We start from the raw sequence: 16,678 nt of genomic DNA on the forward strand, positions 1-16,678 counted from the left end.
GATTTCTTTGGTTCAAGTTCATCTTTGGTTCCAGAGTGCAACACATCAGCATCTCAAAACAAAACTTGGGGTGACCTCTTTCCCAGGACAGCCTTTACAGTCTTTTCCCTTCACTTTACATCCTTAAAAACCACTTCAGAATGATGTTCAGTGTCTTAACAGCTTTTCAGCATTAACAAATACCTCTTTTTTTTTCACCTCAAATGGTGAGCTCATCTCCTTAGATTTTAGTCTCAGTGTCTGTGTGCCCTCCCCACACCTCTCTCTGGTGCAGGGAATCAAGTACTAGGCCACAGCTCATGCTAGGTTAAGTCCACTACCTGCCACCCAACCACATCTTTGGGCCCCTAAATATAGCTGAGTAAGCATTTTGTGTATCATCTGCCTCCTCTGTCATTACCAGAAGTTGCACACTTTTCATTCGGACGATACAATAATTCATTTCCTGCCAACAGGAAATAGCCAGGACAAGTAAAGACATTTCAATACAAGGAAGACTTGCAAGCTTTTCTTTGGGTAGGTGTCAGGAGCAATGCTGTACAGGAAGGTGAGAAGAAGTCTCAGACGTGAACAGTATAAATTGGACCTTAGCATTTTCAAAAGGCAATGGATTTGGAATCACTCAGGACCTTCAATTTAGTCTATGCTCTTGAACTAGTTATTGACTTCCCTCTTTTCTGAGACGAGAGCTCCCTAATGTAGGCTGACCCTGAACTTTCAACCATCTACAGGTGTCCACTACTACGCTTGACTTACTGGCACACTTAACTTTTCTCTCCTATAAAATAATCATTCAATCCATTTCTAAGGGTTATTTTTTAAAAATATTATAGGCTTTCATGGGCTACAGTCGTAATTGTACATGCCTTTTTCTGACCTATTGATGTTTTGGTTTGATATAAGAACGTAAGTTTCATGTGGGCAGACCAGTTGCTATTTAAGTCTTCAGTATTCATGAGATCACATGTTAAGAGCCCATACCATATAAGCAAGGCAGATATGGTAATATTGTCTTCTTGGAGCCAGGTCTGCCATTAAGATACCAAATACTTCTGAACATAGATTTGTTGACTGATGAGCTTTTATGAAAATATAAGTGTTAAAAGCTTAATAAACAACAAGTGGCTTTATATAAAAATATATTGTCATATCATTTTCCTATTATTATTATTATTATTGTGTGTGTGTATGATGTGTGAATTTGGGCATTTTGTGCTATGGTACATGCCTGGAGGCCAGTGGATAGCTGTGGAGTTGATTCTTTCCTGCCAACTTGACAAGAGTTCTGGGGATGGAACTCATCAGAGTTCTGGGGATGGAGGCATCACAGTTGGTGGCTTAAGCACGGTTACTTGGCAAGACATTTTGCTGGTCCTAGATTGTTAGTTCTTTTTTTTTTTTTTTTTTTTTAAGACAAGGTCTCACTGTGTGGCCCTGGCTCATCTGGAACTCTTTATGTAGACCAGGCTGGCTTGCACTCACAGAAATCCACCTGCATCTGCTTCCTGAGTGCTAGGGTTAAAGGTGTGTGCCATCATGCCTGGCTGATCATTCCTTTTTGAATAGTATTCTTTCTTCTTTTCTTCCTTCCTTCATTCCTTTGTTCCTTCCTCCCCCCCCTCTCTTTTTGGGAGGGGGGTGTTTTGAGACAGGGTTTCTCTGTGTAGCCCTGGCTGTCCTGGAACTTGCTCTGTAGACCAGGCTGGCCTCAAACTCAGAGATCTGCCTACTTCTGCCTCCCAAATGCTGGGATAAAATGCATGTGCCACCACTGCCCAGCTTGAATAGTATTTAAAAAAAAATAATGTACTTAGGGCCTGGCATGGTGGTATACACCTTTAACCCCAGCTCTCAGGAGGCAGAAGCAGGCATATTTCTATGAGTTCTAAGTCTACCTGGTCTACACAGAGAGTTCCAGGCCAGCTAGGACTACATACATAGTGACTTACTATGTAAACAAATTGTATTTATTATTATTGTGTGTGTCTTGAGTGCATGGGGGTGCCCGAGCCATGGAGCACTTGTGGAGGTCAGAGAACAATTTTTTGGAATCTCTTCTTTACCTCCACCTTTACAAGAGTTTTCAGGCCACCAGGTTACTTAGCAAGTGCCACCTTGTTGGCCTTCAAACTTACTATTTTATTTTATTTTTTGGTTTTTTGAGACAGGGTTTCTCTGTATAGTTTTGGAGCCTGTCCTGGAACTTGCTCTGTAGACCAGGTTGGCCTCGAACTCACAGTTCTACCTGCTTCTGCCTCCTGAGTGCTGGGATTAAAGGCATGCACCACCATCACCTGGCCCTGAAACTTATTTTTTATTTTTATTTTTTTTGGTTTTTCGAGACAGGGTTTCTCTGTGTAGTTTTGGTGCCTTTCCTGCATCTCGCTCTGTAGACCAGGCTGGCCTCAAACTCACAAAGATCCGCCTGCCTCTGCCTCCCAAGTGCTGGGATTAAAGGCAGAAACTTATTTTTTAAAAGAACTTGAATAGTATAATGAATAACTTTACACACTTGGCTTCACTGGGGATCAAGCCTGGGGCTTCGGGTATGTTTGGCAAGCACTCTACCAGTGAGTATCATCTCCAGTCATCACTGTCCTTTGCTTTTCATCTGACTAAATAACACTTTACCAAACTTGTTTCCCCTAACTGTTAACATCTTACTACATTTATTTTTGTATTGCTAGCATAATGTCATTTTTTTCTTTCTCCAATTATTTGCAAATAAATTGCAGGCACGATGACATTATCTACTTCCACTAGGGGTTCTCCACAAAATCCTATTCTATTCCACATGTTTAACATTGATGGGATGACAAAATCTAATCAGTTGGTTCCAACTGTCTCTTTACTATTGCCCCTTTTAAGCTGTAAGAACAGTTAGCAAGAAGCCTGCCTCGGCCATACAGTTTGCAACCAATATAAGTCTCTGTGTTTACTTGGTTGGGTCTGAGGGGCTGTGGGACTGGCAGGTGAGAGAGATTTGCCCTGACTGTGGGCCAGGCAGGAAAGCTCCAGCTACAAATGGCGTCCAACGTGGTGGCAAGAGTTTCCACCTAAAACCTGAGTAAAAAGATTCTAAAACGGAGCTAAAAACAGCTCCTAGTTGTCTCTTTTAAGCTAGTGGCAGCCTGTGTGTTTGAGCCATGACTTAAATAATAAACATACAGTATGTTTGTCGTGTCTCTGGTCATTTTTATCTCATTGCTTTTATTTTCACCATAGTGTTCTTTCGAATAGGGAAGAGCAGATAACTTACTGAGAGCTAAAGATAATCTGTTATTTACTCCTTACCAGATTCATGGTAAGCACTCTCTGTATTTTGGAAAGTGAAATCTTTCTCAAGGGTATCAGATGAGAATACACAGTTTTCCAAGGTTACTCCATTATTAGTGGTCTTTTTTCCCCTTAGAAGGAAACAGCTGAATAAAAATTCATTCCCTTTGAATATATCATTAATCTGGAGTTAGTAAGTAGATCCCTGGTTAAAAGTATCCACAGAAGATGATCCGCAAGAGGGAGAACAATGATAGAATAAAACCTAAGGTTTACTGCAAACATGGACAACAGGTGTTGGCCCTTAAGCAAAACTCAACATCTTAATTTATTGTGAAGGGATGGAGTGAGGTGCAATTGGTCTGGAAGATTAAGAACCTTTGAATTCTAAAATTCTGTGAGTATGAAACCCATTTGTAGTTTAAGACAGTTGAACCCAGGAACAGGAGGTTTGGATACTAGCACAGCTCTGCCACATACAAACCATGTGAACTTTTGTAAGTCATTTCATCTCTTCAAGCATCTGGGAGATTTACCTCACAGAGTTGGAAGGACTATGGGGGGTTGTTATATCCAGAGTTCCTTAAAAGTCATAAAGAAAGAAGGGCAGTGGGGGTGCTGCAGGCTTTTAATCCCAACACTCAGGAGGCAGGAGGCAGGGGGATCTCTGTTGAGTTCCAGGCCAACCAGGGCTTACACAGTGAGTTCCAGGACAGCCAGGTCTACACAGAGAAACCCTGAACCCGAATAAATAAATAAGTAAATAAATAAGTAAATAAATAAATAAAATTTAAAAAAATAAGGAAAAAGAAAAAGAAAGCCACAAAGAAATACCGAACTGTCAGGTATGATTTTATAACTTCCGGTTTTCCTCCATTTGAGCTAATTGCATCAGAAAAGGCAACCCAAAGTCAGTCACACCTCACCAATTTAAGTTTTAAAACCAGGAAATTGGAGAAAGGGGTAAAAATAAGGACGCAAACAAACAAAACCCACCACTAGTAAGCGTTAGTCCAGTTCTTGTGTATCCTACTTAACTTCATTGAACTTTCAGTTTATTCCATAAATGCTTATGTTGTGATGATTCATAATTCTGACTAAAATTACGAAGAGATACACTAGTACAGGCTGGTTCTCCAAAAAGAGGCCCCTGTCCTTCACATTCTAAATGCTGAGGGCGCAAGACAGTACACACGGCATAGGATCAGGGAAACAAGTACTTAAAAACTAATCTCTTTTTGTGAACAATTTCATTGAGCCATCACGTCCACCAGGGTGGATGGGCAAACAGGCCAACACGGAGAGGACGTTTTTCTGGTGGTTTTCAGGGGGCAGCCCTAGAACGAACTAAGCTTCAGGATGTCGCAGCGTGACACTGTCCCCTGGGAGAGCCAGTGGGCAGTGTCCTACAGGTCCCCGGGGCTCACAGCCTCAGGAGGTTTCGCTGGGCATTCGGGGGCGGAACCCGCCGACCCAGGTTCACTGGTGTACCCCGACCACCTTTCCGCGATGATTCCGTGCTTCTTCCGGGGAGGCTTGGCGTGCGTACACGCCCCCTTCGCTACGGCGGAGAGACGCGCCTACTCTCTGTACTATGGGGTGCCTCTCACGTGGCGGTGGCTCCAGATGCGGGACGCGAAGAGAAGATGGTTAATGGAGAGGTGGGGACCGCGGTGCAAAGGACAGCTGTGCGGTCGGACGCGCGGGATGGTCCGGGGCCACGCCAGGGGCAGCGCTGCTAGTCGTTCAGAGCTCCGCCCCCGCCATGCTTGCTCAGTGCGCACGCGCACCCGTCATCCGGGCGCCGCTGCTGCAGGTTGCGCTGGGGCTGCGGGCCGGGGGGGGCGTGGTCCCCGCGGGGGGGCGTGGTCAGCAGCTCATTGTGCGCAGCGTAGCGCGGCGCCGCTGGCCGCCCGGCCCCGGGTTGGAAGTTGGTGCTGCCGCGGCCACCGCCTCCACCGCCGCTGCCTCCTCCTCCGCCGCCGCCGCCCTGCAGCCCACTCGCTGCCTCGGCAGCGCGCTGCTTTCCCAAAATGGCTGCCGCTGCCGCTGCCGGGGCCGGGGCCGTGGCAGCCTCGGCCGCCTCAGGGCAGGCGGAAGGGAAGAAGATCACCGAGCTGCGGGTCATCGACCTCAGGTCGGAGCTGAAGCGCCGCAACTTGGACATCAACGGGGTCAAGACGGTGCTGGTCTCCCGGCTGAAGCAGGTGAGGCCCGGGCGCTGCGCGCAGGGCAGCGTAGGCCGCGCCGCTTGGTTGCTGCGCTTCCGCGGTTGCGGCGGACCGGGCGGCGCCTGTGCGTGCCGGGCGCGCGAGGCCGGAGCCTTCGCGACAAGCCTGGCCTTCCAGCGGCCTCGCGAGCCGCCGCTGGTCGCGCCCCCCCGCGTCTCCCCCGGGACGTCCTCTCGGTCGGCGCCGCGGCCTGCCGAGGGCGGTGCTGCAGACCCGGGGCGGCGCTGGGTACCCCGGCCTGCGGTCGGTGCGCAGCGCGTGCATCGCTCGGGCTCCGAGGCGATGGTTAGTTTGCTGACTTGGCCGAAGTTACCGTTTAATTGTGCCCAACCGTTTCTTCACCCCTGTTCGGAGAAATCGGTAGTGGGAGTTGATGGGTGGATGAGAAGGAAGGTTTGTCTTCTTCCCCTGGGCTTTTAGTTGATTTATTTTTTAATTTTTAGTTTCTGATTGCATCAGCATAATCATCTTACGTTCTCAGCTCTGCTAAGCTTTCAGGTTTATTCACGTGAAGCCTTGGAATCGGAGAGGGGAACAAGTGTACGCAATACACGTTAGGAAAACTCTTCGTTATTTAAGTAGCTACAAACTTTTCTGTAATAGAACATTAGATTCTTGTTCAGTATATATGTGACATATAACTATCGACTCGTTGGAATTTCAAGTTCCATGACATTTTGATACTTAATGACACCCCCACCCCCACCCCCGTGTAGCGTAATAACTCGTTTGTGAAGTCGGTTTGTAAAATAACTGGCAATTCTAATGTCTTGAGACTTGAGGTTTGCTAATATATTTTCATTAAATTTTTATAAAATAAGTTTAGATAGTTTGTGTAGCATATTAACTTCTCTTTCTAATGTAGGCTATTGAAGAGGAAGGAGGCGATCCAGATAATATTGAATTAACTGTTTCAACTGATACTCCAAACAAGAAACCAACCAAAGGCAAAGGTTGTTACGAGTTCTGAACATATTTTAAAATATACTTTTGGTTGTATAGCTTGGCTCTGCTCTTGTCCCACTTGCCCTGTTTATATAGTGCTACTCTCTGCTGTTTCCCTCTGGCACTCTGCCTTCTTGGGTCAAGGAAGAAAAGTTGCTGTTACCAGGCTCCGAGTAACTTGTAGCCTTTTAGATTCGGCTGAAGTTGACTAGAAAGTGAGAAAGTTCTTTATTGATTCTGGAGAAAAGCACAAAGTTATGTTGCCTACCGATCCTTCATAGTAGGACGTACTAAAGAATAAAATAACAGTTGGATCTGTGTCTACCTTGCCCCACAATTGGCAGAGTTTTGATGAAATTCCTACCACACCTTTCCTTGACTCTTTGCTGTTCTTTCTAGTGTATTAAAAGTTCTGTAACCTTTATGTTTAGTATTTTATTTGACATACTGGTTATTTTGCATTTATTCCATTATGCAGTCTAATAATTTTCAGTGAAATTCAAAAGACATCACCAGTCATACTAATAAAGGCAAAAAACCGACACAAATAATTAGCTCTTTTTTTTTTTTTTTCTTCGAGACAGGGTTTCTCTGTGTAGTTTTGGTGCCTGTCCTGGATCTAGCTCTGTAGACCAGGCTGGCCTTGAACTCACAGAGATCCACCTGGCTCTGCCTCCCGAGTGATGGGATTAAAGGCATGCGGCACCACCACCCGGTAATAATTAGCTCTTCAAGAAGTTTTAAGCTTCTTTTGTATGGGGATACTAAAGGTTTTTAATGTCATAACTTTTAAATTCGATTTAGGTGAATTTCCAAGGGAAGAATGATTGCTGTGAATAGCTAAAAGTAATTTTCAAATGCACATCTTTATAATAAATGGGAATTAGGTACTGTTGAAAACATCCAACTAGTGTAATCTTATTTGAATAATTGCAAATTCCCCCAACCCCTCCCTGCTTATGAAGGACTATGGCAGAGGGTAGACAACTGATGCCTGGTCTCTATAGTTTCTAGACAGAATAAGTCATGGACTTCTGTGGCATTTTGTTATTGTAATATAACTTTGCTGCTGTACCTGGTCTATACAGGATTGTAATGGGAGTAAGATGATTGAATAGGCCAGGCAGTGGCAGTAGTGCACACTGTTAATCCCAGCACTGAGGAAGTAGAGGCAGGTGGGTCTGGGTTCGAGGTCTGGTCTACAGAGCGAGTTCCAGGACAGCCAAAAGCTACACAGAGAAACCCTGTCTGGAAAAAACAACCAACCAACCAACCCACCCACCAAAGATGATTGACTAGATTAATCTAAATAGAAGGGAACCTTCAATTTTGACCTTAGGCACTGTGTCTTAGGACCTGGCCAGCGTACTATTTGAGATTTCTTGATTCAGGAGTTCCCTGGGTGTGCTGATAGAAATTTAAAAAGGAGAAGCATTTCCTGGGTCAGTAGTTATGGCAACATGGAGATAGAATTTAGAAGATTAACAACATTATCTTGAAAATCTGTGGCTTTTAAATTTGAGAGATACATTGGTATCACCTTGGAAACTGCCAGTGAAGCAGTTGTTTCATAATGGGAAAGAAATATGACAGGAATGAACATGTTTTGTATAGGTTTCTGATTCACATCATTTATTTGGTGTATTGTGATAGCTTACAAGCCATGTATTAATCATAGTCTCAAGTCAACTTAATGATTTTAGCATTGATATGCCATCTGATTTATTCAGTTAACACATGCTTTTCTTGTTGGGTTTTGCCATTTTCTTTGTATTTGTAGTTCTGGGCATATACATACATACATTCATCAATCTATCTTAAAAGGATGTATGTTCAGTCTGGAGGTAAAGCTCACTGGGTCAGCCCGTGGGTTCAATCCCTGTCACTCTCCTCTCCCCTCCTAAAAGATGTTAAATGATTTTGCTCAGGGAAGAGGAAAAGGAGTCTATAATCTTATATAGAGAATTTTTAAAAAGCATAGTTACAAGGACAAAAGTCTGTGGTATTGATCATGTTGTAGTGGGTTCTGGTATTTGTAATAACATGTAGCTAATATCAAACAGTTTGCATTCTGGATTAGTTCTCAGTTTCTTTACAGTCTCTTTCCTGGGAACTTTTAAATAAGTAACCTGGATGAAAGCTTCTCCCATTGAGAGTTACTATCGTATTACTTGGGTGTGTGTTAAGAAAGCTGTTGAACAGGTAGAGCCAATGCCTCCCTGCCTTGTTTCAGATACTGTATCTGATTCCTTCTAGAGTTTCAACATTCAAAATCACCTCTAAACTTCAGCCAATTATGTGTTAGCAAATCAATGCAGCATTCAGAATTAAATATCATTAATTGGTGTTGAAACTAATTTTCAGTGCATGTAGGCTAAAAAAAAAAAACAAAACAAAACAGATGTAGGATTTCCACCTATAGGAGTAAGTATAATTTGTAATTTTGGTTTGGTCAAGCATCTGATATCTAATATTTTTGTGAGAAAATAACACAGATTATATTATGTGTTTATTTTGTAAAACTTTAAAAAATTATTTAGCTGGGTGATGGTGGTGTATGCCTTCAATCCCAGCACTCGGGAGGCAGAGGCAGGAGGATCTCTGTGAGTTCGAGGCCAGCCTGGTCTACAGAGTGAGATCCAGGACAGGCACAAAAACTACACAGGGAAACTCTATGTCTCAAAAAACCAAATATATATATACACACACACACACACACATATATATATATATATATATGTATATGTATATGTATGTATAATCAACTAAGATAATGTAATTAGTAGCCTTAGAGCACATTTTGAGTAGTTCAGTCCCAGTGAATGGTTGTTCTGCCCTGCTACCTGCTTTAAATTTTAGTGTGTTGAGTGTTAGTCACTAACAAAACTGTAGTGAAAGTTGGACTTTGAGCACAGGATTGTCACAGGTGTTTCTTCGGTGCCTGCTAGACTGAAAGATCCAGTGTAAGGATCAGTGAAGTCCCAGGATGTAGTCTTTACACCGCTCACAGCCTGGGGCAAGTGTTTTGTGCTCAGATGTTCGTGGACTAAATTCTGAAGGCTGTTGGAGAAGTGTTCTTGTCTGAAGTACTTCTTGCTGCCCGTTTCACGTGTGCGTTTGTAGGAAGCGTTTGCATCAGGCATTTTATCGCAGGAGCACGGTGGTTTCTCCTGACAAACTCACCATGGGAAGTATACTTTGAGAATGCACAGCTCACTGCATTGTTCTTGTATTTGTTACCACGCCGTAGCTGCATTGGAAAGCCTCCCGACCCTTTCTGGAATAGCATCTAGTGTCTCTGTTGTTAGCATCTATGTTGTTTTTATTTCAGAACCGACTCATTTGTCTCAGCCGTTAAGACGGTGTTGTTTGTCAGTAAGGTGCTCTCGCACATTTTTCAGCTATGATAGCAAGTATGGTATATAGCTAGTCGATGCCAGCATAGAACTTTCCTGCCAGGGCAGTCATCTTAGGTGTTCAGAGGCTGAAGAACTCCTGTAAACTAAACTGTTGACCATGCATGAAGTGCAGAAAAAAAAGTCATTATTAGTGTTGATGGCATGAGATTTTAATGAAAAGATTGAATGGCGGCTTAGAGCGCATGTGGATTATTGATTTATTTAATCAGTCATTCTTCTGACGGAATGAAAGGACCTCAGTGTTTTACAGCTTCTGGAGTTAACTGTGCAAATCCTAAGCTGCATAACGTGAGTCGCCTGTGTGGCAGCCCTTCTCCTCTGCAATAGTATTTTGGGTTTTCCTGGTCATAAAGGTGAAGGGTTTTTCTTTCTTAAATTAGATAATCCAGAATAATACAAAAAAAAAAACCAAAACCAAAAATAGCTCTTAACCCTATCACCTTGAATTTGTCATTGTGTTTAAGTATTTTTTTTTTTTTACTTAAAATTTTTTCTTTAGATTTTTAAAATTTTATTAATTTTATCAGCCAGTCTGTGGTGGCACAAGCCTTTAATCCCAGCACCTGGAGGCAGAGGCTGGCAGATCTCTAAGTTTGACACCAGCCTTGTCTATAGAGTGAGTTCCAGGCAAGGGCTGCATAGGGAAACCCTGTCTCGAAAAACTATTTTATCTATAGGAGTTTTTGCTTGCATGTCTTTATGTACGTCACATGCATACTTGAGGAAGTCAGAAGATGTTGGATCTCTTGGGGCTCAGAATCTGGAGTTATAGATGGTTGTGAACACTGTGTGGATGCTGGGAACCCAGCTCAGGTCCTCTAGAAGAGCAACAAGTGCTCCCAGCAGCTGAGCCATCACTCCAGGCCCGTTTCCCCCTTTTCAACACTTTAACTAAGTCCACATCGTATACTTGGTGCTTTGGTAAAGGTAGGTAGAAACCCACGTTGCTCAGTGGGGAGAGTCTGAATACAGTCACTTTCCTCCCATTTTTGTCTCTCTGGCCTCTGTAGTCGCACCCATCATTTAAGTGGTATTCTGTACTCTGCGTTAAAGTCATTCAAAATCAGACACCAGTTTCCGTGCTCAGTCAGGGCATCAGTCTTCTCTGGAAGCTTCCAGATGGTTCTCATGTGCAGCTGGGGCTAGTCTGCCTTTTCTGGGTGACTCTGCTCATCAATTTTATAGTTCCAAAAGCCTTTCACACTGCTTTTGTTTGATTCTCCCAGATGTGCCGAGATGTAAGCAGGACTTAAAAATAAATAAATAAATAAATATTTATATATATATGTATTAATAGTTTTAACATTTTTTAGATTTATTCATTTTATGTGTGTTTTGCCTATATGTATGTCTGTGTACTACCTGTATGCCTGGTGCCCTCGGAGGCCAGAAGAGGCATCAGATCCCCTGGAACTGGAGTTATGGATAGGTGTGAGTCACTCCTGGGTCCTCTACAAAGGTAGCCCCTGCTCTTAATCACTGAGCCGTCTCTCTAGCCCTAGAACTATATTTAGTTGATAGCTATTAACAGCCTGACAGGAACTCAATTAAGTTTTAATACTTTTCATTTTTACATACTTGTTTTATTATTATTTTCTCAGTGCTGGGATGTCAGCCCAGATTTGGGGCCTCACACTTGCTAGGCAGGTGCTCAGCTACTAAACTATATGTACCCTGGCTCTTTCACTATTTTTAAAAATCTCATGTTTATTCTAATTATCTTTAGATGACATATTTAAGGAACTTTAAAGATATATACTTTGGGTATTGATTCATTATGATGAATATGAATCAAACCCCCCCCCCCCCCCCGGCCGCCCCCGCCCCCCGCCCCCGCCACAACAGGGTTTCTTTGTGTAGCCTTGGCTGCCCTGGAACTCACTCTGTAGACCAGGCTGGCTTCGAACTCCTGCCTCTGCCTCCCAAGTACTGGGATTAAAGACGTTCGCCACCACTGCCCAGCTGAATCACCTTTTTACACACACACACACACACACACACACACACACACACAGATCTATATACATAAATATATATGTTTATATATTTCTTTTTCCTTGGTTTCCCCTGAAGTAGACTAAAAAAAATCAAACTCATTTATTCAGTGACTGCTCTATTTAAGACAGGGTGCAAGGACTTTCAGAAATTTTGTTCTGTTAGTAAAATGTTAGTTAATAGAAGCTAAATACAGCTGGGTGTGATGGTATACACCTGTAATCCTAGCACTTGGGAGAGGGACAGGAGTTTTTATTTTGGGGCCAGCCTGAGCTATATAGAGAAACTTTATCTCAAGAATAAAGTAAAATAAAGCAACAGTAGCTAAAATACATGCCAGCTATTACCACAGGAATGATTTTTGGTTAAAATATTCTAGGCCGCGGCTGGCAAGATGGCTTAGTGATAAAAGGTGCCTGCCACTGCACAGCTTGAGCTCGATCCCTGAGGACCCCAGTGGTGGAAGGAGGAAACTGACTCCTGCAGGCTGTCCTCTGAACATGCATGCACCAACGAGTGTGCCCGTACCAGACACAACACGAGCGAATAATGAAGAGGAGGTTTTGACTGGCAGTGTCAGTGGTCAGTTGGAAATCATATCCTTTTCCAACAGACATTTTGTAACTAGGCTTCCTTCCCTCCCTGAGACTGAGCACTACCTAGGACTTGATGTCTGCCAGGCAGGAGCTGTGCCGCTGTGCTTTACAGCTGAGCTCTTGTCTGCATTTCAGAGGGATGTCTGTGTTTAAGGGTAAAGTTACTTGGAAAAGTCACTTTAAAAAATATACTTATTAAGTGGATTGCAAATCTTTTTTTTGTTTTTTTGAGACAGGGTTTCTTTGTGTAGCTTTGGAGCCTATCCTGGATCTCACTCTGTAGATCAGGTTGACCTCGAACTCACAGAGATCCACCTGGCTCTGCCTCCCCCGAGTGCTGGGATTAAAGGTGTGCACCACCACCACCACCACCACCACCACCACCACCACCACCACCACCACCACCGCCGGCAAGGATTGCAAATCTTTAAAAGACCAATTTACCTTTGGAGAAAAAAAATCAGTTTGTAACCTAAAACCTTTTATATATGTTTCTGAAATGTGTAAGTTCTGAAAGCTTTAAAAAAAAGTTTTGTGGTAAAAATGAGCTATTCTTGTTTGATGTAATCATTCATATATTTCAGTAAATAAATATTTCCTTATTTCTTTTTTTGTTTTTGTTTTTTGAGAAAGTTTCTCTGCTAGCCTTGAACTCGGGTGTCTGCCTGTCTGCCTCCTGAGTGCTGGGATTAAAGGTGTGCGCCACCATATCCCGTAGGTAAAAAATATTTGTAGTGATTGTGAGGGAGTTTAGCTTAGTAAGTGGAACATAGAGTGCCCATTCTTGCAAAACCTGGGAGTTTGCAGTTCTTAGACATGACTGGCCTCAAGGTTTCCTTAAGAATTTGTTGACCTACACACTGTCATTCACAAACATGTTTCTAACTTTGTCAACTTTGGTTTAAGTGATTTTTGCTTAAATAGTGAATTTTATACATTTCAAAATAGTTAACCTCTTCTCCTGTAGCTTAAGGTGTGATATGTTAATGTTGCTTTCATTTTCTATTCTTTTTTTCAGACAGTGTTTACTGGCCAACATATTTTCTAGTTTTGTTTCACAAAGCATTAAAAATGATGTGCAAAATTCATTACTTTGAGTTAACCTTCATCCAGGTCATGCTCCTCTCCTTTGGGGCAGTTTGCCTTTCTGTTGTACATGCCAGCTTCCCTGAAGGACAAAGGAGGGAAAGTTGTCTGTAGGACTTTTGCCTAGCACAGGGTTAAGAGGAGCAGACAGAAATGGCTACCAGCTGAATAAAGTGTGCTAAACATAGTGTTATTGGAATTTGGTCCTTCTTGAAGTCCTTGAACATCTGTGACTGCACCAAAAGCTAGAGACCTGCAGATACAACTTACAGCATCAGTTAAAGTTACTCTAGCCTTGTTGACGGGATGAGGTTGCGTATGACTTTTGACTGACGTGTCACCTCTTACCTTTGTCCCAGTTGGGCTTAACAGAAGTCTAGACCTTGGGCCTCCTAGTGTCTACTACTCTTAGTCTGTTATGACCAGCCAGGAGGTTCCAGACAGTGAACACCTGGGACTCTAGTGCCAGACTGGGTTCTCTGCCGTATGGGGCCCATGGTGGCTCATGCAGGCAGGCTAGTTATATTTGTAGGGAGAGGTAATTATTGTTTTCACAGAGGAAGCATTTGCAGTATAGTTTCAAATTCAGCATTAGTTAAATAAACCAGAGTTTCAGATCATCAAAATCTGATGACTAGATCAAAAGCAGCTAGTGTGAGTTTTCGGTTTTCTCAAATGCTGTGTACTACAGTCTTTGTGTTGCCCAATCTTGTCCTTGAGATTTTAAAGTTCATAAGGAGAGAGTCACTGTGTAGTGCTTTCATGTAACATGGCATCTGGAAACAGTGCAGAGCAACAGTAAGACTTTGCTGTGTACCCTCTTCTGCCTCTTCTTGTCTGTCTGTCTGTCCTGGGGCAAGTTTCTTAACTGTTGTGAATTCCACAGTTTATAATTTGGGGGATGGGGGTGGTTTTGAGACAGGGTTTCTCTGTGTAGCCCGGGCTGTTCTGGAACTGACTGTGTAGACCAGGCTGGTCTCCAACTCAGAGATCTGCCTGCCTCTGTCTCCCAAGTGCTGAGAGTAAAGGTGTGTGCCACCACAGTTTACGTTTTTAAAGATGGGGCCTTGGAGCCTTTATTTACAGCAGGAGAAATAGTAGCTGAGCACCTGCTCCATTTTCACTCCTCAATGATCTCCTGGCTTCCAGGTGTGGAATTGGGCTGGATTGAAATATTACTATCTTCGTGATCTTTTCAGCCTCAGTTTCTAATTTGTGGAATGAATGCTTCCGAGTAGCCGGAGGGTAAAATGCACTTGTATGTGACTGTAGAAAGCATCCCTTGTGGACTCTGGACAGCAGGAAGAGAGTGAGCAGCAGCGGTGCTGCTGGTAGTTTGTGTTGAAGTGTAGTTTGAGCTTCCTCTTAGTAAATTAAAGCAAGTGGGCTTCCCCTTGGAGTGTGCCTGGTGTGTGGCTTGTTACCATGCTGTGAGTGTCTGTAAATTGTGTGCATTAACCACTTCCTAGAAGGAGGCCATGTTAGTCAGGAAAGTCCCCCCTCTGGAATTGAGAGGTGAGCAAATGACTTCGCTGGTTTTTTGCTGGTTTGGGGCATGCTACTTGGCCTCTGAGCTCCTTACATCGGTGTAAAATTGTGGAAACCTGTCCTGTGTACCCAAGCATGCCTGTAAAAATAAGTTGTATTTATGAAAAGTGCTTTGCAAATTGTAAGAAAGATTTTAATTACAAAGACAAACTTAGCATTTTTGAAGCAACTAAGGGAGTTCACCCTAAGCTTTGCCCTCTAGGCAACTTGGGTATGTATTTGTAGAGGGAAGGGCTTGAGGTTTTTAAAACCTTTTTCACCAAAATGTAGCATCCTTAAATTAAAAAAAAAAAATGTTTATTTTATGTGTCTGAGTGTTTGCCTGCACATATAAGTGGACCAGTGTCTGTTACCCATGCAGACCAGAAGAGGGCATAGATCCCTTGGAACTGGAGTTACAGATGGTTGTGAGCTGCTACATGGGTGCTGAGAATAGAACCTGGGTCCTCTGCAAGAGCTGTAAGTGCAAGTAACTCCTGAGCCATCTCTCTAGCCCTTAAATATTTTTGTTATGAGACGTCCTTCTATAATGTAATAGACTAAGTTAATGAGATCATGTACGTTCAGTTTTCAGAAAAGCGACACCTTTGTTGTTATTTTTCTTCAACACCCTTGAAGTCATTTCTATATTTAGACCTTAGGCTTCCCTTATTCTGATTGTTGTGTAAAATACTATTTATGATAAAAAGAATGATAATAATTGTACATTCTTAACTGTGTTATCCATTTATGTTTTCCTTAAAATTTCGGCCCCATGTTCTGACTGGGGAGTTGAAGCCAGCAGTGGACGTTGATGCGTTATAATCCAGCACTGGAAGGCTGCGGCAGGAGAGTCACTGCAGTGCAGGGCCAGCCTGAGCTACATAGGGAGTGAGCCCTGTCTCAACTCCTTCCCCTCTGAGAGCAAGCTTTTAAAGACTATATGTATATTCTCAAGGCATGCCCGCTCCTTGAGTAAATGGGAAGCATAGTCTCCCAGGCCTGCTTCTTCCACTTGCAGGACCAGTGTCTGGTTTCCTGTTCTCACTCACTCACTTGTTCACAGAGAGTGTTTGAATGGAGAATATGTGAAGATAGGGTGACTGGATAGTGATGGGGAAAAACTTACTTGTTAACATTTCCCTTAGTAGCTAGACTCAGGAGTCGCTGAATCTTCAGCCTTGGCAGCAGCATGGTCAATACCTGTTCCAGGCAAAAGGAAAAGGCAGGTTAGTTTGCCTCAGAAGGAAATAGCCTTTTACATTTCAAAAGAAATGAAAAAAAAAAGGTTAAAATATAAACACTAAAGTTTCAGTGGCTGTAATTTTCTAAAGACAACATTTATGGTGCATTACAGATTTTAGGTTGGTTTTTTTTTTTGGGGGGGGTGCTATATTGAAGACCAAGAAACTTGTAGCATTGGCTGTGTGGAATTTACACTCCCTCTCCCCTCACAGAACTGTAGTAGCACTCTTTAAATTCCACCAAATAACATAGTTTTGAAAATGAGGGCTGAGCAGAGAACTCTTGTGGTCTGCCAGGAAGCTGGGGATAGCCTGCATCTGGAAGTCAGTTCTCCTGCCTTGCATCTGCTAAGTGTCAT

General features: G+C 43.1%; 1 protein-coding gene across 6 annotated transcripts in view; it reads left to right on the forward strand.

Annotated features, from left to right (window-relative positions):
- Positions 1-4,229: 4,229 nt before the first annotated feature.
- Positions 4,230-16,678, forward strand: part of Sltm (SAFB like transcription modulator) — a 47,754-nt gene continuing 35,305 nt past the window's right edge. For 3 of the 6 annotated variants that reach the window (XM_052713662.1, XM_052713668.1, XM_052713679.1), the window contains exons 1-2: positions 5,196-5,483; positions 6,373-6,460. In XM_052713662.1, the coding sequence (XP_052569622.1) occupies positions 5,310-5,483; positions 6,373-6,460 (262 nt within the window). In that variant the 5' untranslated portion in view covers positions 5,196-5,309. Of the gene's footprint in view, positions 5,484-6,372; positions 6,461-16,678 lie in introns of all 6 variants that reach the window. The other 3 variants (XM_052713636.1, XM_052713656.1, XM_052713646.1) reach the window with 2 other exon arrangements.

This window comes from Peromyscus californicus, unplaced genomic scaffold (assembly GCF_007827085.1).
Source record: "Peromyscus californicus insignis strain IS unplaced genomic scaffold, ASM782708v3 Scaffold_11__1_contigs__length_118956290, whole genome shotgun sequence".
NCBI classification, from domain to species: Eukaryota; Metazoa; Chordata; class Mammalia; order Rodentia; family Cricetidae; genus Peromyscus; species Peromyscus californicus.